Source organism: Lissotriton helveticus, chromosome 7 (assembly GCF_964261635.1).
Source record: "Lissotriton helveticus chromosome 7, aLisHel1.1, whole genome shotgun sequence".
NCBI classification, from domain to species: domain Eukaryota; kingdom Metazoa; phylum Chordata; class Amphibia; order Caudata; family Salamandridae; genus Lissotriton; species Lissotriton helveticus.
In genome coordinates, this window is record NC_136068.1 from 919,171,945 (window position 1) to 919,199,250 (window position 27,306).

The following is a 27,306-nucleotide window of genomic DNA, read 5'->3' on the forward strand; positions in this document are numbered from 1 at the left end:
CATTCATATCTATGCATAGATCGCCGCCTAGTGTTGGGTCCGGATGATTGCACATTGTTGTCCCGGAAGAGTCTTTGAAGCATCACGAGATAGGTGGCTCCTCCCCTGGACTACAGTGCGCATGGGCATCGGCTCCATCCCCAGATTGTTTTTAGCCATTGCGGCAAAGAAGGAGTGTAACACCGTGAGTGATGACCATGCTAAGAGTAAATCTGAGTGCTGCAGCCGCTACAGGCGCCGGGGAGGAGGGCGGGCGATATGAATGTCAGCAGCCCTACATGCCAAGAACAGATGCATACTGGTCTCAGATTATTCAGACGTACGAGGATTTAGAACCTGACCTCCTGGATAAATGGGAATATGAATTGACTAATAGTTCTAGTAACTTAATCAGAATTCTGATTGATAATGCCGAGAGGAAAATTGCTAAACTGCTCATTGAAATACAGACCTGTGAGGATGAAATTAAACAACTTAACTTACCGGAAGCCACAATGAAAAATGATAATGTACTGGATGAGATACTTACTAACTTACAAATTGAAATTAAACGTAGGAAGGCCCGTAAACTCAAAAGAGACGAGCAGGATTATAAGTTGGGACGTGTGTTTACGTTTGCACGTAAATTTGACCGCTAAAGGGCTAACTACTAAGAGAGGATTAACACCAACCAGTTCAGAATTTAACACATCCTCTAGTAACATTTCCTCTAGTGAAAATGAGGATAATACTGACTCTGGTGCAGTGCCCAGTACAACTCAAACTCCTTTTTTAGAGGAGGTCAGGCGAATCAGAATGGGAAACCGAGAACCTGGGGGCAGATATGGCAACAATCAGGCAGAAAGACAAGGAGAGGGAGCAGAGGCAAAGGCAGAAGAAGGCAGACCAGGAATGAGACTACGATCCTGGAGGAAGTGAATGTAGATACTAATGAAATTGAGATTGTTAACCTTTCATCAGCTGTACTATCAGAAAATATGGTGTCAGTATTAAAGAAAGGTTTGGGATATTGTCCAACTGTGTGTATTGATTGGTTTTCAGTTAAAATTGACCTGTATAAATTTGCGAGACTTCTAAAACTTAAGAAATACTTTTCCAAACAAGACATATGTGATACCAGAAAGGTTAGTAAACCAAGACTTAGTAACCTTACTATACAAGAGATTTATGATACCCAAATCCTGTTATCACTGACCGAAAATGAGGATGATCCGGTTACGGTGAGTTCACTCTTTGGGGACTTAGAGATTAGTTCTGGTTATGCTTCCTCCAGTGGGCTCAAGGTTAAATCGAAATGGACACCGCAATTGTCAGCTGGAAATGTGGTTGATGCATTTTATAAATCCGTGACCGCTGATATAGATATATTGATTAGAAGAGAACGGAACAATCAGAATAGACATATCAGAGGTAACTTGAAACATGATGAAAGGTTGGCTCTCAAGGAACTATCAATGCAACCTGATATCATAATACGCATGGCTGATAAGGGTGGCAACATCGTGGTTATGGACAAAAAAGATTATGATTCGGAATTTTGTTTTGCAACTTGGTGATTCTAGGTATTATGAAAAGATAAGAACTAATCCATTACCTATGACTAAGACTATGATTAATATGAAATTGAAGCAATGGTATGAGTGTTCTTTACTTGATCATGAAGAATATCTGTATCTGAAAGTAGAGTGTCCTAGGGCTCCATGCCTATATACCCTGCCGAAAATACATAAAAATCGTCAGAAACCACCAGGTAGGCCGATAATATCCGGAATAGGTGGACCTACAGAAAGAATCTCACAATTTGTAGATTTATACTTGAGACCATTTGTTCTTAATCTTCCATCTCATATTGAAGATTCTAAACACATTTTGAATATTATGAATGATGTGAATTGGGAATCCGATATGATTTTAGCAACCTTAGATGTTGTTTCCCTATATTCTAATATTGATCACGAATTAGGTATACAGGCTTTAGAGTATTTTCTGAACCGAAGACCAGCTGAATACCTAGATCACACAATGATGATCTTAGAAATGACTAAAATAATATTGGAAAATAACTTCTTTCTGTATGAAGAGACCTGGTACAGACAGCGACTTGGAACTGCCATGGGTTCCAGATTTGCTCCGTCCTTCGCGAACCTATTTATGGGTCGCTTAGAGGCGGAGTGGATCTGGGGCCCTAAGGGTCAGAATTGGATTGATCACATATACTTTTGGGGAAGATTTATCGATGATTGTTTATTGATTTGGAGAGGTACCCCAGAAGAACTGAATCTTTTCTTTTCATACCTTAATTCAAATGATCAAAATATGAAATCTACAACACATTTTGATCGGAAACATATCACCTTTTTGGATATTGAATTATTTGTGAAAAATGACAAATTATGCAGTAGAATGTTTCGGAAAGAAACCAGTTGTAATGCACTCTTACGTGCAGATAGCTGCCACCCTAAAAGCCAAATTGAAGCAATTCCCTTTGGCGAGATGTTGAGAGCCAGGAGGAATTGTTCGGATGATGGTGAGTTCAATGAGAATCTAAGGGATATGACCTACAGATTTAAAAATAGAGGCTACAAAGACAAAGTGATTTTGAAAGCATATGATAGAGCCTCTAGACTTAAGAGAGAGGATACACTTAAACCCAGAAATAACAGAGAGGTGAATAAAAAGAAAGTGAGGATGATTACCAGTTTTGGAGCAGGGAGTAATACATTGTATGCCATTTTACATAAACACTGGCATTTACTGAGAACAGATGGTGGAGAAGTGTGGCTCACTGGTTAGAGGAGGCAGACCTGGAAGCAGAGGTCAGCCCGGGACCAGGGTTCAATTCCCGGCTTGGCGGGGTCTTGAGTCCTAAAATGTCAGTGGACTCGACAATTCTCGCTCCGGTGCCTAATCGATTCATGGGTTCACACTCTGCGACTCTGGGCAATAGATTGCTTAATCTCCACAACGGCCCCTCGCGGCGGGATGCCTGGCTTTCACCTTGCGGATACCCTGCCGGGGTATCTCACAGGGGAATACCAGGACGGGTTCCCTAAGCAAGCGCTTAGAAACCAGTGGTGATTTGCGCTATACAAATCCATGTACATGTACATGTACATATAGCACCATATTTATCTGATAGGCCTAGTCTAACTTTTCGTAAAGGTACCACAATTGCAAACATAGTAAGTCCAAGTTACCCTAAAACTATTAAACCCGTACAGTCGGAACATTGGCTACGTACTAAACCAACAGGTTTTCACTATTGTGGCTTTTGTAGCTGTTGTAGATGGGCCGTTAAGAAGATTTTGTCTTTTGAATATAATAATACTGGTACTTATAAAATCAAAACATTTATTAACTGTGAGACCACATTTGTTATTTATATAATAGCATGTACGTGTGGTAAAATTTACGTTGGAAGCACAGTGAGACGATTGAAAGATTGAATGATGGAACACTTTCGTGCTATCAAGAATGGGGACACTCGATACCCAATTGCCTCCCATGCTATCCAAAACCGGAATGATTCTGTCAAACATGTATTTACATATCATGGAATTGAACATATTAGCTTAGACAGAAGAGGTGGGAATAGAACTCTCAAATTAAGACGCAGAGAAGCTAGATGGATTATGACTCCGCAGGCAGTTGAGGAAGGATTAAATCTTGACCCTGAACTTCAATTTTTCTTGGGTGATTAAGATAGCTCATTCAGTATTGTACAGTCTTAATGTCAGAATGTAAGATAAGAACTGCTGAGAATTTAGATTCTTTTGCCTCACCTCGGTATTTGACAAATTATTACTGTTTTAGACTGTGTGTTCAAATTTGAAATATTTCTAATGTTTACGAGTGACAATATAGGACATAATAGAGTTTAATGTATTAATATTGTGTTCATTGTTTAATCAGAATGAGTAACTACCTCTGTTTTATATTATTGATGTAAGAATTATCTGTCTCTTTTGTCTCACTTCTGATCCCTTGATCTGTCATTACTATTCTCTCCCCGTATTTACCAATTGATACATTTATATTCTATTATTGAAATCCAGATATACCCTGGGTTGGAACCCTTGAGCGAGAGTGAGCAATCCTAAGTTTTAACGTAGTAGAGAAACAAGCGTCCACACACGGCATTTCAATACTGTTATTATATATAGGACAGTTTGCATATCTAGATTACGCACGGCAGCAGTAGCGTTACAGATTGGAGCAATAGAACCATTACTATAAGAGTTAGGGTTCGAATACTGTGTTTAATAGTAATATACATTTTTGTGTTTACCCTTTTTAGGGCTCGGCTGAACGCGCGAAAGCGCGTCTCCGCCGAGAACTTATTGTGGCCGTGTCTCCTTTCCAGGAGACATTCCTGGCCACGCGCATCGCCTTGGAGGCGATTCGAAACGAGCACGCGCACGCGAACGCGCTCGCTGCATTCACAGGGCTCGGCTGAACGCGCGGAAGGAACGGGGACTGTAATGCTTGCAGGTCGGGGGCGGGTGCACCTTGCCCGAAGCCATTCTATTTTCCGAGGTGGTTTGCAGTCCGGCTCCTGCCCTGTCCTCCGCGGGCTGGCAGCTGCTGGAAGGCTTCTCGCCCAGTGGCGGGCGAGCGGAGGCAGCGCAGGTCTCGCGCACAGGCTCGCTCCTCTCAGCAGCCACCGTCTGACGCCCCTCGCTCCGGCACTGCAGATCTCCAGACCCTTCATCAAAGCAGCCTGGACAGGGCGAAGCGTGCGCAAGGCTTCGTGGTGTGTTTTTTTGGTCCGCTCTCTGACAGAAGATATGCCTCCGATGGCCTGCGTGCTGCGAATTCCTGGGAGCACCCACCGCATTACTGTATGCGGGGCACGTTGTTACACGGCGCTTTCAAGAAGGCATTGTTGAGTCACATTCCTGATTATAAGACCTTCATTCGGCCTGCTGTTTCTGTGCGCGTTTCCCAGTTGCTCTCTGCCACAGATGTAAATATCCTGTCTCTGGCGAAAGCTGTCGAATACATTTTTTTTCGGGACTTATGGAGTTTGATTGGCGCTGGGTGCCCGTGTCAAAGGGAAGACCTGCTTTATTAGGGCTCGGCTGAACTCGCTTGGCCGTGTCTCCTTTCCAGGAGACCCGTGCCTCCTTTCCAGGAGACATTCCTGGCCACGCGCATCGCCTTGGAGGCATTTATTTATGATTTAAAGAAATGTGATGCGCAATGCCAATAACTCTAGCTTTAATGATGCCGAGACCATTGCATTGTAAATGCTTGTTTTTATATATGGAAATATGGTGTTCGAAGTATTATACTTTTAGGGTATTTAGGTTAATACTTACAATATATGACAATAGTTATATCCTTATAAGTACGAATTTATATTACTGATATAAATTGCGTCTTATTTTCTATCTGTATAACGAGATTCACTCACATTGCTTGATTTAGATTCATCCGTTTTATTAAATTTGGTATAGAGATATAATTATCTCTTTTAATAAACAGTCAAACAGAGAACTTGACCACTACAAGATGGCGTCTAACTCGGTTCTCCTTCTAATGAACTTATAAATGGCGCGCATATTGAACGCGAACTGCCGAGTGTGACTTTTCGATGGCGTACTCGCTGTACACTGGAGGTAAGCAGCCCGTTTACGAGAGGGATATATTTTGTAGTACTAGTTGTCGTTGCGTGACAGACAAGAACTACATGTTCTTTTCTTTTTTCTCCCCACCGATATTTTTTATTTTAGAATAACCACGTATTCTGCGCACCCGTGTCCATGATATTGAGGACAACGCGGCTATTTTGCGAACTCATGTATGCTTACATGGTTCAGCTCACCCCGTTGGGAGAATTTAATTAAATAAAGGTGAGTGATATGACAGTGGTTCTGGTATGAACCAATTGGATTAAGCATAACCGAGTGGTGTAAGTGAGACTATTCCCCCCTTTTTTGTTACAGGAAGTAACAGAAGGAATCATATATTTAGAAGGAATCATATATTTGACTTGCATAATTGAGAAAATAATTTATTTTGGACTTCGTGACTGTTAGAGTAAGTACACCACTGGCTTTAATACTTTTTTGTATAGTGTAAGTTAGTATGAAGCTTGAAGCTGAGGATTGTTTCCTGTCGTTTTAGGGCCCAACTTATGGTTATAGTAGTGGAAATCCTAGAATAATTATTCTGGTAATACATTTTCTTTATTTACTATATAATGACAAGCTTGGTACATTTGGGTCCTCTCATGTGCTTTTTCTTCACCAGGGTATGCACTGTGTTATTCGGGTGATCTATGATTTGATTACGTGAGTCACAGGGATCTTTCTGAATTTGACCTTACACGTGGGTGTATAACTTTATCTTTAGCGTAATTTTTTTTTAACTCAGATAATGTGTTTTATTTGGAATTTTAACTACAACTATCTTCTTGGCTTGCAGCCCTGAAGAAGTCGAATGGCATGATATTAATGCCAGACGAAACACGTGTTGGCTGTTTTCTTTGATTGATGAATAGCAGAAAACTGAAATAAATGGAAATGATGCTGTAACAACGTACCTTGGTGTCGTTATAAGACGAATCTACTATCTTGGATTATTATTTGGACACTTTGAGACTCAAGTACTTTGGACAGTACTGTGGACAATTGTTGTAATAATTTTGAATTAACGAAAGAGTTTGTTATATATTAATTTTGCTCAGCAGAGAATTATTTTGAATGTTCTAACCGGAAGAAATCTTCTGGTATTGTAAGGAGGAGTGGTGACCTTCCCTTTCTTTGCTTTGTAGCACAATTTACAGAGAGTATACACGGATTGCCTTAATCTTGTTGTGCGCCTATCTTTGACCTGGTCATCGTACTATTTTTTTCTGCATACTGGTAAGTAGCATATTCGGTTCAAGGCATGTGGGCTGCTGAATTCATATCTATGCATAGAATACATAGCAGTCCCTCCATTAGCGGCGGCTGCCTGTGCCAGCTGCAGCAGTCTGAAAAAGTGGTTTTAGAACAGCCTGCCCTACAACTGCCTGCTGTTTGGAGTGCACATCTACACAGTAGTGTTTTGTAAATGTGTGTGTGGTAGACCATGTGGCTGCTCTACATATGTCTTCTAAAGGAATATTTCCAAGGAAAGCCATGGAGGCCCCCAACTTTCGGGTGGAGTGGGCCCGTGGGGGGACCGTTAAAGTGCGCTTTGCTTTTTGATAGCAAACTTGAATGCACTTAAAGATCCACCTGGCTATACCTGCTTTGGAAATGGGGTTGCCTTTGTGTTGTGGTGAAAAGGCAACAAATAGTTGTTTTGTCTTCCTAAAATCTTTGGTCCTATCAATGTAGTACATTAAAGCTCTCTTGACGTCAAGTGTGTGGAGCATTCTCTCTGCCACCGACTCAGGATTTTGGAAGAACACAGGCAGTTCAATAGTCTGATTGATATGGAACTGTGAAACCACCTTAGGAAGAAATTTAGGGTTAGTGCGAAGCACCACCCTGTTTTTGTTTTTTTTTAAACTTGTTTTTATTGGCATTTCGTTATCTGAACAGTACAGACCATGTAAGTAATCACATAAGCTAGAAAACGTAGGATAAAATTCAAGGAGAAAGGAAAAAGCGCAAGCATGTGAGTCACCATCATGGGGATCATTGGATTGGGTCTGCAGAGTCCGCACAGCGGTGTTGCCAAGTAACTGGGGGGGGACAGAACTCGGGGAGGGAGTGTCTGGGCGTTTGCACAGGCATATCAAGAAGAGATGGGGGTCGGGCGTTAGAGGGGTCAATGACTCGCGTTTACAGGGAGCAGGGCTGCCAAAGGGCGGGAGTGTTATGTCAGATTGGGCATCGGGCCAATCGCCCCGGGAGCGAGGTAGAAGTGTGGGACTGTGAATCGCCAAAGTACGGCACTATTCGTTGGTCAGGGGGTGCAGGCTCGCGGGGGTGGGGGGATCGGTCGGGGTGGGTGCAGTTGCAGGTGTAGGCGTGGCCGGGTCATCATGGCGCGTCAGCTGTCAGAAACGATGCAATAGCATGGCCCATTCCATAGAGATGGGGTGTTTACGGGCGCCTTTAGCCTCCTCCTCCCGCAGGGCGTCCTCTTCCGCCGCCGCCCATTTACAGACTGCCCCTGTCCATGCTGCTGTAGGGGGGCCCTCTAATGATCGCCAGTGTATAGCTATACATCTTTTCGCTAGCAGTAACACTAGGGATACAAAACGCCTGTGTGCCGGGAGCTGTTTCGAAATGTGGAAAATGCCCAATGCGCTGGATTCCCAAGTGTCCAGGGTTGTGAGGCCCGTGAGGTCTTTCAGTGTGTTGTGCACCGTCCGCCACAGGGGGTGGAGGTCCGGGCAGCTCCAGAACATGTGACGGAAATCTGCATCTGGGGAGCGGCATCTGGGGCAGAGGAATTGAGTAGTGGGGTAAAATTTCTGCAGCCGCGCCGGCGTCAGATACGCCCTGTGTAATATGTAATATTGGATGTTTTTAAAACGGGCGTTCCTAGATGTACGTTTTGGGGCTTCAAGCGCCTTGATCCATTCCGAGTCGTGTAATGGGCGCCCAATGTCCTCTTCCCATGTGGTGTGCAGGGACACTAAGGGAGCATCCGAGAGTTCTTGTATCGCCTTATATAACCAGGTGACCAAATGGCGTCCTACACCCATGCGCAGGATTGCGTGTATAACTGGATGCGTGTCTGGTTCGCCGGCCTGGAGGTTGTGGTAAGGACGGAAACATTTGAGGAGTTGGCGATATCGGAGGAATTGACCGGGGGGGAGATCGAATTCGGCGATTAGTCGATCGAAAGATTTAATCCGACCCTCCTCAAAGAGCGACTCCATGTCCGTAATACCGCACCGTGTCCACTCAGCGAGCATGGGGGCTGGGCAGTATGAATCTGACCTGGGCCAGCCGACCAACGGGAGCAACGGGGAATATGGGGTTGTCCCGGGAGACATCCGGTGGACCCGGAGCATACATTGACGCGCCACCGTGACCTGTAGAGGATATGTGCGCCGCGGTTTAGTGCCCGGGAGAAGAAGACGGGTGAGCTCCGGCGTCATAATCCTACCTGTTGGGGTATTGGCCTCTTGTGTGTGCCGGTCCGCTGTCCAGTACGACAGCCATTGGAGCTGGGCCGCCAGAAAGTAGGACTCAAAGGATGGGGCTCCGAGGCCTCCCTGTGTGGTGGGAAGCTGAAGGGTTTTCAAGGCTACCCTGTGCCGGCCCGATCCCCAAATTAGGGCACCTAGGAGGGAATTGAGGTCCTGGAAGAAGGACCTGGGTGGGACCACCGGCAAGTTGGTAAAATGGTACAGGAGCCGGGGAAGCATGACCATTTTAGCTAGGGAAATGCGTCCTATCGACGGTCGAAGGCTCGCAAGCGCCCTGCAGTGATTACCCCCGAAGATGTCAGCGGGAGAATGGTAAAGTCGAACCCCTAGGTATCGGGGGCGTCCGTGGACCATGAGATCCTTTGCGTCCCCAACCAGGTATCGCGGGGTGGTAGGTCCGGGTGGAAGGGGTACACCGTGGATTTATCCCAATTCACTCGGAGGCCCGAAGCGCCCGCGAATTCTGTAAGTGCCGTCCATATGGGGGTGAGGTCAGCCGTAATATCCCGGACATAGATGAGGAGGTCATCCGCGTACATAGAGACGCAGTGTGTGACTCCCGCGAGTGGGATGCCCCAGCTCAGACCCTCCTGGCGTAACCTGATCGCTAGTGGCTCCACTGCAAGGGCGAAGAGGAGAGGCGAGAGGGGGCACCCCTGCCTCGTGCCTCGCCGGAACTCGAACGCCGCCGAGATGTGTCTCCCAATCCGGACCCGGGTAGACAGGTCTGTATATAGGAGCCGCGTGTATGCCATGAGTACAGGGCCGATGTTGAGGCGGCGGAGGACCGAGAAGAGGTATGGCCATGTGAGGGTGTCGAACGCCTTCTCCAGGTCCAGGATGAGACAGGCGGAGCGAGGATATCTGTCCCGTACCTGGTCCTGAACATGGAAGACGCGGCGGATGTTCTGTGAGGTGTTTCTCCCTGGGACAAAGCCTCACTGGTCCGGGTGGACCAGCGGGCGTATGACCTGGGCGTATCTGTCTGCCAATACCTTCCCGAGGAGTTTACAGTCTGCAGACAGTAGGGTGATGGGGCGATACGAGCCCATAAGATGTGGGTCCCGGTGTGGTTTTAAAAAGGTCACGATTACCGATTCCCGTAGTGAGCGGGGTAACACACCCTGATCGAGGGCCGTCGCGAACACCTGTGCCAGGCATGGGATCACTAGAGGGGAGAACGTCGATTAGTATTCTAGCGGCAAGCCGTCGAGACCTGGGGCTTTATTGCGAGATAGGGCCCGGAGCGCCCGAGTAATTTCTGAAGGCGCTATTTTGGCGTCGAGCGCGAGTTTGTCGGCATCAGAGATCGTGGGTAGTGGCAGCGGGTCAAGGAAATGGGTGACAGACGACGGAGAAAGCGAGTTCGGGGCGCCCTACACCACGGTGTAATAGCATTGGAAGGCCAGAAGGATCTCCGCCTGGGAGCGCACGAGCTCACCCTCCGGGGTGACGATGTCCGTGATCGGCCCGGTTTCGGTGTCCTGTCGCGCCAGCCATGCGAGCATCGCACCCGTTTTGTCCCTGTCTCTATGGACTCTGGAGGCATAGGCCCTGAAATTATATTTCCGGAGATCTGCGCAGGCTGCCTGGTAGGCTGACTCTGCTTCAGCTGTGAGCTCAGCGTGCTCCTCAGAGGGATCAGCTTGTTTAGTGAGTGTAGCTAGGCGCTGTTCCGAGGTTGTAAGTGCCTGTTCCAACGTGCGCCAGACCCCTGTGATTTGTTTAATGCATTCCCCCCGTGCCACCACCTTGAATGCATCCCACTCTATCAATGTCGAAGAAGCCGTGCTTCAATGCTCTCAGGACACCCCCGCGCCGCACGGCCACCAGCTGTGTGCGTGCCCCCTGCCTCTCTGCTGCCCGTAGCCTCGCTCTGACTGCCTCCGTGCTCCCCGCCCCCACGCCGCACTCTGCGTGCGTGTGCTTCTGCCTCCGTGTTTAACCTTGCTTTTGTTATTTAACTGTTTCCTTCCTCATACGTGTCTCACTGCCCTCTGTTTTTTACCTAGATTTGTTTTCAGCTGTTCCTCCTCGTGCGTGTGTTTTTCGCCTCATAGCTGGTCAGCCCCCTGTGCCCTCCCCGCTTCCCGCCGCCGTCCTACGACCACGCCCCCTTCTGTTCTGTGCCCTCCCCGCTCCCGCCTCCCAGCTGCTCCTCCCTCCCACTTCGCCATAAATGGCGACCGCGCGTACGCGCAGCGGGCGCACCAAAGGTAAGCCCGTCTGCGCCTGGATCGCGCCCAGCACCAGGACCCCTGGCCCCCACCGACGCAAGACGACCCGACAGACCTACGACGCCGCCGCCCTCTACGCACTCAACACCGGCCGGAACCCCGCCTGCTGCCGAGCCGCCCCCAAACGCTTCCACGGACCCTTCACCTGCACCACCTGCAAGTTCACCTGCCTCCGGACAGGCACCGCACCCGCCAAGCCAAGCACCTGCAACAAGCACCTCAAGTGCATCCTACTCAACACTCGCTCCGTCCACAGACACGCCGTCGAACTCTGGAACCTGCTCGACACAACATCACCAGACGTCGCGTTCCTCACTGAAACCTGATTGAACGCCTCCTCAGCCCCCGACATCGCCATCGCCATCCCGGACGGATACAAGATCATCAGGAGGGACCGCGTCACCCAGACCGGAGGAGGCATCGCCATCGTCCACAAGAACACCATCCGCATCACGACCGACGCCGACAACACCTTCACCGCCGCCGAACACCTCCACTTCCAGATCCACACCGACCCAAAGACGACCCTCAGAGGCACCCTCATCTACAGACTCCCGGGACCACGCACACAATTCAGCGAAGACATCACGGACTTCATCAGCCCACACGCCCTCCCCTCCGCCGACTACATCCTCCTAGGGGACCTCAACTTCCACCTGGAGAACAACAAGGACCGCAACACCGCCGCCCTGCTGGACAACCTCACCAACCTCGGACTCAAGCAACTGGTCAACACCCCCACCCACTACGCCGGCCACACGCTTGACCCCGTCTTCTCATCCAGCAAGCACATCGCCTTCAGCCACTCCACCGGACTTCACTGGACCGACCACAGCTGCGTCCACTTCGGCTTCAGGAAAACGACTACCCACCACCACCCGCAACAGGTACACCGCTGGAGCAAGATCACCGCCGACCAGCTCACCACCTCCCTCAACCAGAACCCACCTGCCAGCACACCGGACCCCAATGAAGCTGCCCGCAACTTCACGCATTGGCTGACAACCTGCGCCGACGACCTCGCACCACTGAAGAACCCTCCCAGCAAACCCAGAAGCAAGAAGGCTCCCTGGTTCACCGACGAACTCAAGGACTCCAAGAAGACCTGCCGCACCCTCGAGAAAGCCTGGCTGCTCGACCGGACCACTGACAACATGACCGCCCTCAAACACGCTACCCGCAAGCACCACCAGCTCATCCGCACCACCAAGAAGAAATCACTCAAGGAGCGGCTGGACAACAACGCCCACGACAGCAAGGAACTCTTCAGCATCGTCAAGGAATTCTCCAACCCCAGCACCGGCAACAACGACATCACCCACTCACAAGACCTCTGCGACTCCCTCGCCTCGTTCTTCCACCGCAAGATTGCCGACATCCACAACAGCTTCGGCACACCATCCTCGCACCCAACCATCGAACCAACGCACCCCACCACGACCCTCTGCACCTGGACCGCAGTGACCACAGAAGACACAGCCCGCACGATGAACACCATCCACTCCGGTTCTCCGACTGACCCCTGCCCCCACCACGTCTACAACAAGGCCGACTCCACCATCGCACCCCAGCTCCGAGACGTCATCAACACCTCCTTCGACACCGCCACCTTCCCGGATAGCTGGAAGCATGCTGAGCTCAGTGCCCTACTGAAGAAACCAACAGCGGATCCCACCGACCTCAAAAACTTCCGCCCCATGTTGCTCCTCCCTTTTCCTGCCAAAGTCATCGAGAAGATCGCCAACAGACAGCTTGCCGCCTTCCTCGAGACGAATGGATCCCTCGACCCCTCGCAGTCGGTTTCAGAGCCAACCACAGCACCGAGACCGCCCTCATCGCAGCCACCGACGACATCCGAGCCCTTCTCGACAACGGGGAAACAGCGGCACTCATCCTCCTGGACCTCTCTGCCGCGTTCGACACTGTCTGCCACCGCACCCTAGTCCAACGCCTCAGCAACACCGGCATCCAAGAGAAGGCATTGAAGTGGATCATCTCGTTCCTCGCTGGAAAAACACAGAGAGTCCACCTCCCCCCGTTTCGTTCCGAAGCCACCGAAGTCATCTGCGGCGTCCCGCAAGGATCATCACTCAGCCCCACCCTCTTCAACGTCTACATGAGACCTCTCGCAGCCATCGCACGCCAGCACAACCTCAACATCATCTCCTACGCCGACGACACCCAGCTGATCCTCTCCCTCACCAGAGACCCCGACACCGCCAGAACCAGCCTCCACGAAGGGATGAAAGACGTCGCCGAGTGGATGAAGAACAGCCGCTTGAAACTGAACTCAGACAAGACGGAAGTCCTCATCCTTGGACCATCACCCTCCGCCTGGGACGACTCCTGGTGGCCCCCAGCCCTGGGCACCGCCCCCAAGCCGACAGACCACGCACGCAACCTGGGCTTCATCCTGGACTCCTCCTTCTCGATGACCAGACAAGTCAACACCGTCTCCTCGTCATGCTTTCACACCCTCCGCATGCTCCGCAAGATCTTCCGATGGATTCCGATCGAAACCAGGAAGACGGTCACCCAGGCCCTCGTCACCAGCCGGCTGGACTACTGAAACACCCTCTACGCCGGAACCACTGCCAAGCTACAGAAAAGACTGCAACGAATTCAGAACGCCTCCGCCCGACTCATCCTGGACATCCCTCGACGCAGCCACATCTCCAGCCACCTGAGGAACCTGCACTGGCTCCCCGTCAAGAAGAGGATCACGTTCAGACTCCTCACCCACGCACACAAGTCTCTCCACGACCTGGGCCCCAAGTACCTCAACGACCGCCTGACCTTCCACACGCCCACCTGCCAGCTACGATCTGCTAGCCTCGCCCTCGCCGCCGTACCACGCATCCGAAGAGCCACCGCTATACAAATGCTATGATTGATTGATTGATTGATTGATTTGTTTAATGCATTCCCCCCGTGCCACCACCTTGAACGCATCCCACTCTATCAATGTCGAAGAAGCCGTGTTCGTGTTGTGTGTGAAGTAGTCCTGTATGCTGCGTGTGTGCGAGTCTCGGAACACCTGATCAGTCAGACATTCCCTAGGTAGTCGCCAGGTGGGGACAGGTGGGTGTGGGGGGCGCCAGGTGAGTCGCAGTATGTGAGCGTCATGATCTGAGATGACACGTCCCAGGTAGTCCGCAGAGACGATCGTAGGGAGGATCTGCGCTGAGCATAGAAACCTGTCAAGGCGGACCCGGAGGTTGTGAGGGATAGAGTGGAACGAATAAAGGAGGGTGTGAGGATGCAAGTGTCGCCAAGCATCGGTGAGCGCCAAGTGCGTGGCCCAAGCTCGGAACAACTCTGATTGTCGGTGGGCTGGGGAGCGCGGAGGGGGAGGGTGCGATCGGTCCAGGGAAGGGTCAAGCGTGCAGTTGTAATCGCCTCCCAAGACCCAGGGAATGCGAAGCACCACCCTGTTGGAGTGAATTTGTATGAATGGCTCTTGGATAGTTAGTGCCTGGAGTTCACTAACGCGTCGCAGTGATGTAATTGCTATCAGGAAAGCCACTTTCCACGTCAAGAACTGAATCTCGCATGAATGTAGAGGCTCAAAAGGTGGACCCATCAGTCTGGTGAGGACCACATTAAGGTTCCATTCAGGAGCTGGGGGGTCCGAGGAGGAATGACTCGTTTGAGTCCTTCCAGAAAAGCTTTAATGGCAGGCACTCTGAAAAGTGAGAGATGCTGCCTGTTTTGGAGATAAGCTGCTATTGCGGACAAATGTATCCGAATGGAAGCATAGGCCAGATTGCATTTGTAAAGATGTAACAGATAACAAATGATGTCGTGAGTAGACGCGTCTAGCGGGTTGATGTTGTGGTCTGCACAATAAATGACAAACCGCTTCCATTTTGCCGCATAGCATGCTCTGGTGGTGGGCTTCCTTGCCTCTCGTATGATATCCATGCAGTCGGGAGGCAAGTTGAGGTAGCCAAATTCTAAGACCTCAGGAGCCAGATCGCCAGGTTGAGCTGTTGCGGATCTGGGTGCTGAATGTTGCCATGGCTCTGCGTCAAAAGCCTGGGTGTGAGGCGCAGCCTTTGATGCGTTACCACGGAAAGTTCTAGAAACGTGGTGTACCATGGTTGGCGTGCCCACGTTGGAGCAACCAGGATGAGTGTCATCGAGTGTTGCTTCAGCTTGCGTGCCACCAGCGGTATTAGAGGTGCTGGGGGAAAAGCGTACGCAAATATGCCTGACCAGTTCATCCATATCGCATTGCCCTGCGACTGTGGGTGTGGAAACCTGGCGGCAAAGTTTTGGCATTTGGCGTTTTCCTTTGTGGCGAACAGGTCTTTCTCTGGATGACCCCACTGCTGGAAGTACGGGTGGAGTACTGATGGATGTATCTCCCACTCGTGCATTTGGTGGCTGTACCTGCTGAGCAGGTCCGCCATCTGATTGTCCTTGCCTGGGAGGTGTTCCGCCATGAGGAAGATGTTCCTTTGAATGGCCCACTTCCACATGCTCTGAGCCAGATGAGACAACTGTGGAGAGTGTGTTCCTCCCTGCTTCTGAATGTAGTACATGGCTGTCATGTTGTCCGTACGGATCAACACGACCTTGTTGCACAGGTGTACCTTGAATGCTTTCATTGCCAGGAAGATAGCCATCAGCTCCAGGAGGTTGATGTGCATCTTCTTTTGCTGCGTTGTCCATAGTCCCTGCACCGTTTAGTGGAGTACATGAGCTCCCCAACCCTGCTGAGATGCGTCCGTTGTCAGGATGATCTGTGGCACAGGCTCCTGGAACGGTCGTCCCTTGCAAAGGTTTTGTGGATTCCACCAATGCAGAGAGTTGTATGCACAACCGGTTACCAACACTAGGTCTTTCAACTGTCCGTGAGCCTGATTCCACTGACGTGCTAAGCACTCCTGAAGCGGACGCATATGTAGTCTCGCATGCGGGACTATGAAGATGCAGGAGGCCATCATGCCTATCAACTGCATGAACACTCGTGCCGGAAGTGAGTGTTGCGGTCTGAATTTCTGTATCAGCAGTTGAATGCTGTTGATCCTCACTGAATTTGGCTGTGTTCTGGCTGCCAGAGTGTCTATTGTCGCGCCCAGATACTGCCGTACGTGGGCGGGCTGAAGGTGTGACTTCGGGTAATTTAGTGAGAATCCCAAATCGTGAAGAAGGTGAATGGTGTGGGACATGTGGGCGGCACACTGCTGGGCCGACTTCGCTTAGATAAGCCAGTCGTCCAGATAAGGGTAGACGTGAACGTTCTGTCTCCGTAGGTGTGCAGCCACCGTCGTCAGGCACTTTGTGAACACCCTGGGCGCCGTCGTCACTCCGAAAGGTAGGACCTTGAATTGGTAATGCTGATTCTGAATGGTGAATCTGAGGTATTTTCTGTGTGACGGGTGTAGCGGAATATGAAAATATGCATCCTTTAGATCTAATGTAGCGAGGAAATCTCCCTGACTGAGCAACAGAAGAACCTGCTGCAGCATTAGCATGTGAAAGTGTTCTGATAGAATGTACTGGTTTAGGGGTCTTAGGTCCAGTATGGGTCTGAGGGACCCGTCCTTTTTTGGGATCAAGAAGTACAGTGAGTACACTCCTGTGCCTCTTTCTTCCACCGGCACGAGCTCGATTGCCCCTTTTTGCAGCATGACGAGTACCTCCTGCTGCAATAAGTGCAAATGGACATAGGACGGTGTCTTGGGGGTATGTTGGATGGAGTGGATGTTAACTCCAGACAATAACCGTACTGGATAAGCTTTGTGACCCACCTGTCTGTGGTGATGGATTTCCAGACCGGCAGGAACTGTTGGAGTCTCCCCCCGACCGGTGTTGTATGGTCGGGGGGCAGTGACAAGGCGTCACTGTTTGTTAGCGGCGGAGGATCGGGAACTGTTGTTTCCACGACCTCTGCCCTTGGCGCTGTTTTCCGCGATAGCCACCTCTACCTTGTTTGGTGTACGTGGTTTGCGCGCCAGCTTTATTGTACTGTGCTTGTTGGGACAGCTGGCCTCTGGAAATACCTCTATTGCTTGAGCGATGAAAAGAACCACCCCTGAACTGCTGCGACTGGAGAGCCCCCATAGACTTTGCAGTTTCAGTATCCTATTTGATTTTTTCCAAGGTGGTGTCCACCTCAGGTCCAAATAAGTGATCAGGGTTTACAGGCTGATTTAGTATGGTGGTTTGTATCTCTGGCTTGAATCCGGAGATTCTCAGCCATGCCTGTCGTCGTAACATCACACTGGTATTAATGGCCCTGGCCGCGGTGTCTGCTGCGTCCAGTGCACACTTGATAGAAGCATTTGAGATGAGCTTTCCTTCCTGTATGAGCATCTCTGCTGCCTCCTTATATTCATCTGGCAAGTGTTGTAACAGGGTCTCAAGTGTATCGTAATGGGCCCTGTTATATCTGGCTAAGAGTGCCTGAGTGTTTGAAATGCGCCAGATATTGGCCGCTTGAGCCGCCACCCTTTTCCCTGAGGCTTCTAGCACTTTAGATTCTTTGTCAGGGGGAGGAGCATCACCCGTTGTTTGCGAGTTTGCCCTCTTCCGGGCATTGGAAACAACCAGAGAGTCCAACGGCAACTGTCCCTTGATGTAGGTAGGGTCCCCAGGCGCCGGTTTGTATTTCTTCTCAATTCTGGGGTTTATCACCCTGGCCCTTGTGGGCTCTTTAAAAATGTCTCCAGCATGTTTTAAGACACCCTTCAGCATTGGCAGAGTCTTGACAGTCCTCTCAGAGGTGGAAAAGGTGTCAAACAAAAAATCCACTTCAATAGGGTCAGCATTGTGCTGGACATCATGATTTTTGTCTGCCCTTTCAATAAGCGCATTAAACGCCGCCGAGTCTTCAGTAGGTGAGGTTTTTACGGCATACACCTGACTGTCTGGGGCAGTGTGTGGATCCCCTGGGTCAGCAGCGTCTGCCCAGGGTTCATTGTGATCTTCAGGATCAGTGTCTATAGGGTAGTTGTACTCATCATTGTCACCTCCCCTGTCTCCACATCCGAGTAAGTGGGCGAGATAGGAGCAGTGTCATGGCCACGTGGAGCTATCGGTTCGACAAGAACGGGTGAAGTTGTGGAATCCTTCTTCTTCTTTAATGGAATATTATAGGAATCCATAGGCTGTGCCGGGGCGATTTTTTGTTTGTAAATAGAAAGTCTACCGGTGTCGGCGTCGATGAATTGTTCCGACTGCTCTTCAAGCGGGGGTTGTCGACGCTTCGTGCCCACTACCGCAGGTGTAGGCTTTGACCCCGTGGACACCTTCATGGACGCTTCAACGGCAGTTTTAGGGGCGAAGGCCGCAGGTACCACCTTTGGTGGCAGCGTGAACTGGATGGGCGCCGTCGACTTCTGAGGTTTGGTGGCAGGCTTCGGCGTGGAAGTATCCTTCGGACTGACAGTCGAAGCCTTCTCCTTAATGCGTTTCAACGATTCCGACACCTGCTTCGAGAAGGAGGCGGACGGCTACATCGACTCGATGGGTTCCTTCGAGTCACCGCCAGGCGCGGACTCGAGGTTTGTTTCGCTCTTGGCCTTGTCTGGCCGACGCGCAGGATCGAGAACTTTCTGAGCTCCGAGTCCTTTATCTGTGTCCACGGTCTTTGGCGCCGATGTTTTCGGGTCGACGACCGTGACCAGTTTTTTCGTACAGTGAAATAATGTGATGTACCATAGTGAAAAAGTGATGAAGACATTATTTTAGTCCGAAAGGGTCTTGATCATAGTTTGCCTTTAGTTTAATGCATAATTTACATGATGTCATGGTTTTTTCTTTGACTGTTATAGCTGATCCCTGGCACAGTTCTGCTTTTCCCTGCTCTATGAATTTGCTGGCTTGACAGAATTGGTTTATCACTTACCCCTCGCATAACAAAGCAACTAAAATGGCAAACGTACTGATTATGATGCAGCTTGGCCCATGTGATCAGCAGCTGGACAGATTTTTTTGTCGATGATAAAAAACTGCCTCCTACACATTGCTGTGGAAAAAATTGACGACTTAGGAGGTGGAGTCATTAATGTCATGTACCAAATACCAACCCCCATGGTCCGTGAGTGCTGTCCTCTTGTGTGCTTCTTCACCTGTAAACCAACTCCATGTTGCTCTTTCCCTTGTGTGCTGCTATCCCCAACTTCCCCAATCTATGTTTTATTTTATACCCCACTCCCTGAGGCTTCCTCCTGCCTGCTTCTCCTTTGCAGCCCCGCGCTTTGCAAGCATTTACATTTTGTTTTTTTAATTTGCATTTTTTGGAGGACCTTGCAGCAGCCATTTGATGCCAGGCTCTCAGCCTTAAGAAAAGTATTTTTGTGCACTTAAAATTTCTTATTCATTTTGTAAAGTTTTTTTTTTTTACTGATCTAAGTCATGTCTGCCATTTTAGTTCCGTCCATAAAAATAGACACAAAAAAAAAGAGCATAGTGCCAACATAATTCTGTAGGCACTACACATGTGCAGGCATACATCATAACACATGTGCGAACCTACAAAATGATGCGACCAGCAGCAATGTCATGGCACCTTTTGATGACACACAGCAGCGGCAAGAAGCATACGCACCGCGAAAAGTTCTACAAGGCTTCAAATGTATTCAAGTATAGTAAACACAATTCCAAAAGAGAGAGAGAGAACAACTCAAACATGCATGTCATTAGTACCATCAGCAATGCAATGCTCACATTTTAATACTGTAATAAGCTCCTCCGGATTAAAAGTCATGAAGTACTGATCACCAGACAGGACCCACCAACCTTTCAAAGCTCTGAGTGATTTGTCACATACAAATATTTTACAACAGAAAATACACATAACTAACTATTTTGGGGAACCTACATTAGAAAAACAGAGCACAAATTGTAATTGAATTTATATAGCACTTACTACCACTGATGAGGAGTCATATCGCTTTTTGCCGAGTAGCACGCTACTTCGTAACCCAAAAAGGATTAGTGGTGAATTAGTATAGGGAAATATGAAATTAATTTGAGCGGTGGATATGTGAGTGTTATTTGGGTTGAAAAGGATAGTGGAGGGAGGGGTTTTCATTTATATAGCGCTTGGTACCCCTGATGAGGCATCAAATACCTTTGAGGAGTAGCACGCAACTCCACAACCCAAACAGCTTTAGTGGTGAAACAGTATTGGGAAATATGAAATTAATTTGAGGGGTGGACACGCGAGTCTGTTAGTTGGGTTGAAAAGAATAGTGGAGGGATAGAAGAGGGAAGAGTCTAGAAAGTGTTTATTTGGAGATCATAGCAGCAAGAGCAGGTCTAGGATGAGTAGGGGGAGAGTCATAGGGAAGGGTTTAGAAAGGCGTTTTTGGGAGATCTGAATAGTAAAAGAGGTTTGAGATGATGCAAGGGAGGAGTGGAGGAGGGAAGAGTCAAGAAATGTTTATTTTGGGGATAACAGTAGTCAGAAAGTGGAGGTAGAGGATATATTGAGAGGTATAGGGTGAGAAATAGGGTAGTGCATTGGAGAGAGTAATAGATTGAGGTTTGGGATGAGTCAGAAAGTTGAGGTAGAGGAAATATTGAGAGAGGTATGAAGTGAGAGACATGGTAGTGCACTGAATTAGAATAAAGTAATCAATATAAAGATACATAAGTGCATGGAAGGGGTGTATGTATACTTAAGGTAATATAGATTGTGTGTATATATATATATATATATATATATATATATATATATATATATATATATATATATATATATATATATGTACACACATATATTCCCCAATATTGAAGCAAATGTAGATGAATAGTTATAATAAAAAAATACTTTTATGCAGTGACCTATATACATGTTAAACATAGAGAAAAATAACCATAAGTAATATGTACATTTGTTAAGCAGAGCTAATGAAAATCTATATATTTATAAAGAAGATTATTATACACATTTATACAAAGGAACACACATATCTAGGTACACATATCTAATCCAAAGAACTGCTTACATACAGATGGATCTGCTGTATATTTATGTTTGAGTATGGTGGTTATGTAGGAAAGAGTCAACTCTTTAAGTAGTCCTCTAATAAGGTAGTTATACGTGGATCTTATGTTTGTGGTAACTTATGGTCACTTACTGATGCACTAAGATATACATTGTTACTTACTGTGTGGTTGTTGATGAGAACATCTTCCTCATATTTAGAACGAGCAATGGCCTTTTCTTGTCCCTTAATGACTGTTCCATGTCTTGAATACTCTACATAGTCTTCTGTCTGAGCCAATAACAGCTCAGCTGGGGGAGCATTCAAATGTTCTTCTCCACCATACTATAAAAGGAACAACAAAAGACTTACTGAACAACAAAGTATCCATCACACAATATCGGAGTGCAAACCCATTGGGATTCTGGTGTATTTCTGACATTAAAATGGGCTCTTGTTCTTTCCCTTGGTTTCATTTAAGTGTTAAGTACAAACCTGGTTTATAAAAACAAAAGTGAGAATTTATTTTGCAATCTTAGAAATGTCTTATGCCATTTCCCCACATAAATATGTATGTCTAACAAACACTAACGGAATATACCTTTCCAAATGCACAGTAAAGTATTTTTCCTTCACTCTCTCGTTATCTTGTAGCATGAATAACGTGATGAGATTTCTTTTGGGTCATAATCAGACAGATCAGTCTGCACCAGTATAAAGAACTTTAATTCAGTGAGGTCATGGTAGAGCCTGAGAGATCTATTATGTGGGTCAAATCAAAAGATTGGATGTGTTCCGGAAGTAGCTACGAGACAAGAAAGATTTCACTTGGCGCACAGGGCTCAGCAGAGGATGTAGGCTGAGTGGTGATCTGCACAGCTGCTGTCATCATCATCCAAACAAGTGGGAGTAAGGAGGTGTAGGAAGCTGGGTTTTAGTTGCAGTAGTCCCCCCGTTTCTTTCCTGGTATTTGATGCAACTTTGACTGGAGTGCACTGGATTCCTGCTAACCAGGTCACCAGTGCCAGTGTTCTTTCCTCACAACAAGAAAACTGGTCACTTGATTCCCTGTGACCAGCCCTTTAGCACCTCTGTAACCCATAGTAAGTGGTAACTCGAGGGCATAGGTACTAAAGAGGGTCCCTAAGAGTTGCAGCATATATTGTTCCAATCTAAGGGACTCAGCACCAAACTTGTGTAGCCTGCCACTGCAGGTTGTGTGGCAAGGTGCTCCAAAAAGTGAAACAATGACATGGCACCCATGTCACCTAACACTGCATGTAATATTTTTAAGTCACCCCTGCAGCAAGCCTTACAGCCCTACGGCAGAGTGCACTATTTGCATGTGATGACATATCTGCATGAGCAGATATGCCCCAGTGCTGGCCAGTTCAATTACTGACAGTACAAGTAAACAAGGAAGCCATTTTAAAGTACACATTGGACAAGTTTCCCAGCCACATTATGGCTTCACTGAAACCTATGGTGTTTGGTATCAAACACCTCGTATTAATAAACCTACACTGGTTCAATTTTTGGATTTATTAATACATGCACCTAGAGGGTACCTTAAAGGTACCCCCTGAAACATACCAACCCAAAGTGTTCTGGTTGATGGGCCTTGTCCAGCATGCCACCACAAACAAGCTCCTGACTCCTAGGATTGAGAGTCATCACTCTCAGGAGGTTAGGAACAATACCTGTTCTGGACAGAAGTGTTAACACCTCCTCCTCGAGGAAGGCTGGTAAATCAGTATATTAAGGCAGAAGGCTTCAAAGGCCTCTGTCGCCTTTGATATGAGACCCCAGGCTTCCCCAGACAGGGGAAATGCCACCCTCTGCCCTGGTTCTATGAACTCAAACCAATTGGAAGAATGACTCCGCACTCAAATTTCTTCGTTGTTGTAAGTTGTTGAAATAAGATTTTAGGAATGTGGTTGATGCTAGATGTGAATCCCCTTCTGAGCCACGGGGTTGGGTATAGATACTGACGCGTGTTTCTTGAACCACAAGATTCACATTCACATAAGCACTCGTGTGTGTCTTTCATGCAAACGGTAGATAAATGATTTTCTCCGTTATGGTTTGAAAAAAATGTCAAAAATGTTCCTTAGTTTGTTAATTTCATTTAATTCTCATGAAATTGTTGTTTTTCATAATATTTCAAATGTTCCAGGTTATCATAATAATACATCAACTTTTCATTCTGCCCGATGCATTTCGAGCTACACAGCTCTTCCTCAGGGGACTTTTTGTCTGAAAGAAATATATACGTCTTTTCACTTAAAGTGTACCATGTCTAATCAAAGCAAATCTCATTGTAATGGCATTTTCACATTTAACACGTTCCCTAAATTCACGATACATACAATATCTGGTGTAACAGTATCACCTTATAGCCCTGCATTTTCGTGGTTTTGTGCCTTGTTTGTGACTACATGTGTTACCATACACGAGTGTCTGGTTATCTTGTGACACTGACCTGAACCCTTGTTACACTGCAATGGTCGTAGAGCTGTAACGATAAACGAAATTTGTTGTAAAAAATGACCTGTGCCACTATCGGCGAATTTTCTCCCCACCTAAAATCAACTATCTGTTTCTTACCGTGTGTGTTCTTCGTTCGGTTTTACTGATCTCGCTGTTGGCGTGCGACGCTCTATCCATATGTGCGTCTCTGGTTATATGCGCTGGTCAGGAGGTGTGTACGCTCTAGGTGAAACGCGCTACTTTCTATCTACGCTCCTCTATGCTCGCTGTTGAACCAGTCACATGTTCTGTTGTTATGGACGCTCTGAGCGCATGGTGTATGGTAACACATGTAGTCACAAACAAGGCACAAAACCACGAAAATGCAGGGCTATAAGGTGATACTGTTACACCAGATATTGTATGTATCGTGAATTTAGGGAACGTGTTAAATGTGAAAATGCCATTACAATGAGATTTGCTTTGATTAGACATGGTACACTTTAAGTAAAAAGACGTATATATTTCTTTCAGACAAAAAGTCCCCTGAGGAAGAGCTGTGTAGCTCGAAATGCATCGGGCAGCATGAAAAGTTGATGTATTATTATGATAACCTGGAACAATTGAAATATTATAAGAAACAACAATTTCATGAGAATTAAATGAAATTAACAAACTAAGAAACACTTTTGACATTTTTTTCAAACCGTAACAGAGAAAATCATTTATCTACCGTTTGCATGAAAGACACACACGAGTGCTTATGTGAATGTGAATCTTGTGGTTCAAGAAACACGCGTCAGTACCCTCTGCCCTGGTCCCATCTGGCCGAAGGATAGGCGGGAAAGTTAGCAATGCAAGAGGCGTGTTACACTGCCAGGCTGGACACACCTCTAGGGTGACCAGTTAGAAGTGAACACGAAATTAGGAATTCCACCATCTTGTCTGTGGTGGAATTAGGAATTCTGGGACAGGGTGATGCCTTCTACCCAGAGGAAGTGGTCATCTAGGGCGTGTAGTGACCCCACGGGTAAGTAGCCCATTGGGTACTACCCCTCATTCCTCTTAACGCCCCTAAATTGAGTATTTAGGGGCCCTGATACAAAGACTTCAGATTTAGACGGACAAAAAGAAGAAGTGGGCAAAGAAGAAGACTGCTGACCTGAGAACCGAGGAGCCTGACTGACTTGGCGTCAACCCTGTCAGCCTGCCTATTTCACCGACCCTCGTGGAGCAACTGACTTGCCCTGTCGCTGTTCAGAATCTAAGAAACCCAGAGTGCTGCCAGTGCTTTGCTAATTGTCAAAGAAACTCCCTTGGAGTTAGTTGAAAAGCTACTCCCCTGCACCTGTGGGCACTAAAGAAGCAACACCTGGTGCATCAACCTGTCTCCTACAGGGGCTACTGACGCAGCAGCCACCCAAGAAGGGATAGCAGTGCTCCTACAGGTTAGCTCTATCCTCCCTCCAAGTGTGAGGATGCCAGGACCGTCCGGAGCTGCACTGTACCAATACCTGGGGTACTGGACCCCCTTGCAGCAACCAAGGCTTGTTGTGTCCAGTAGAGACACCAAGACAAGGAAGACCGACCTGCACATTTAGGGACTTCAGGGACAGCGAGACCCACATTGAGAGTGGCCCATTTGTCCTGTCTGCCCCTCTGCAGCAGAAACAAAGACAAAGAGTGAGTCTGCGACCACTGCCACCAGATGCCTAAAAGTACCTATGCACCAGTGTCTGAGTCCAACGGGGGTGACGGTGCCAAAGGGGTTCTCAAACCCATAACAGATGAGCTAATCCTTGGGTTTGGGCAGACTGTACTTCCAGTCGCCGCCTGCAGTCTCTTTCTGCAGGCCTGCTTCAACCGCGAGAGACTCCAGCACCAAACCAAATGCCAAAAGACATCACTATACCTGAGCTATACCTGAGCCCCACATTCCGAGGAGAAGTGGACAAAAGGTGCCATACATGTCCCATGAGGGAACCCCTGTGGGTTCCCCAGACTGGCCCCCAGTCCCAGCTTGCAGCCGCTTTCCAAACTGACCTCTCCTCATTGAAGTGAATGGGCACCCGACGCCATGACACACCTCTGCACCAGAACGCCCCAGAGCCTCCCGACGGGACTTGTTGGTGTGGATCATCTTATTAAGTAACAGTGCACCCTGCCATAGGCCCATGGACTGCTGTATGGGTGAATTATAAACATTGCATGCAGTGTAAAAGGACATGGCACACAAGTGAGTGCCATGTCGTATTTTCACTTTTTGGAGCACCTTGTCACACAGCCTGCAGTAGCAGTCAGTGTGAGTTTAGTGCTGGGTCTCTTAGAGTGGCACAAGTACTTCTTTTGGGCACAGACTATTCTCTAGGAGGTCATTTCCAAGGAGACAATAGAGGGGGAGGTCTGTACTGACTACCACCCTTCTTTAACTAAAGAACCCAGCTATTTATTATGGTACTAAAGACACAGGCCTAACAGTTACCTCACCTGGAATAGCCCTTACTCCTCTGGTCTCACCTAGGATACACTGGTTTGAGAGTACCAACCTGTCATGCACAATAGTGTGACTGTCACTGGTACCTCTCAGTGCAGTGGCTGGGATTCTATTCACCAGTGGGTGGTGGAAGTGTCTGCTTCCCTCTGGAATCTTCAACTCACATTTTGGTCCCACTTTCCATTTTAAAGCTACACAATCTTCCTCGTATGAGGAAACATCCCCAAAGACTACACTATCAACCCATGGGGGTTTGTTTTTAGGGCAGGAGGGTCCTTGGTTCAGTGCCCTGTCTGCTTGCAGTCAAAGCACCAAGCCGTATAAGGGATTCCAGGCCTTACCATGCTACCCACTTTTGTAAGGTGTCTTGGGGCCCACCCGCATGGTCAGGTTTTTGGGGGCCTACAGACGACTCCTTATGTTTATCTTTAGAGTGGTCCACCTTTTTCTCTTGTGGGGGCTTCACAACCCCTTTCCATTGGTCACCCCCTCCATGACTCTTCTTGGACAGTCTAGTTTTTACCCAAAGGTCAACCTTCTTTCCCAATTCCTGGGTGGGAGACTAAACCCAGGTTCACCAGGTATTGATGCAACTTTTTAGAAGTACAATTACTTAAAAGAGCAAATTATAAAGCCCATCAAAATCGTGCACCTGACTTCTCTTCAACCAACCACCTAATGCTTTCACTGAAAAGTCTACAAAATCACACCAGGAGTAACTGAAGAGTCTCCTTGAACTTAATTCTATATTCCTCAGTGGTGAGTACTAAGCCCTAAATCAGGGTTCCCTTCATGAGGTCACAGAACTCATCTGTCTCATCAAGTGTCAGGGGTCTATCCCTACACTTTCCAGAAAACAGCGCCCAGAGTAGAGAGCCCCAATACTTCTGGTTGAGTTTCCTCATCCTACAGGCCCTCTCAAAGGCTGTAAACCATTTGGTGATATCATCACCTTCTGTTTCTTTAGGGAAATCCCTGATTTTAGAGTCGAAAGCAACTTCTTTCTCCCTACTTAAGTTGTTGCTGCCACCACAGATGGTTCCTAGGTCCATCTCAATTCTT

General features: G+C 47.9%; 2 protein-coding genes across 3 annotated transcripts in view; both read right to left on the reverse strand.

Annotated features, from left to right (window-relative positions):
- Positions 1-27,306, reverse strand: part of LOC144769368 (pre-mRNA-splicing factor SLU7-like) — a 344,142-nt gene that overhangs the window by 90,377 nt on the left and 226,459 nt on the right. For both annotated transcript variants that reach the window (XM_078653421.1, XM_078653420.1), the window contains exon 12: positions 21,465-21,626. In XM_078653421.1, coding sequence (XP_078509547.1) covers positions 21,465-21,626 — 162 coding nt within the window. The remainder of the gene's footprint in view (positions 1-21,464; positions 21,627-27,306) is intronic.
- Positions 33-16,506, reverse strand: LOC144767128 (uncharacterized). Its single transcript, XM_078650728.1, has 3 exons — positions 14,768-16,506; positions 6,868-7,481; positions 33-298 (listed from the first exon to the last, which is right to left on the reverse strand). The coding sequence occupies exon 1, from the start codon at positions 16,012-16,014 to the stop codon at positions 14,920-14,922; it is 1,095 nt and encodes a 364-aa protein (XP_078506854.1). The 5' UTR covers positions 16,015-16,506; the 3' UTR covers positions 33-298; positions 6,868-7,481; positions 14,768-14,919.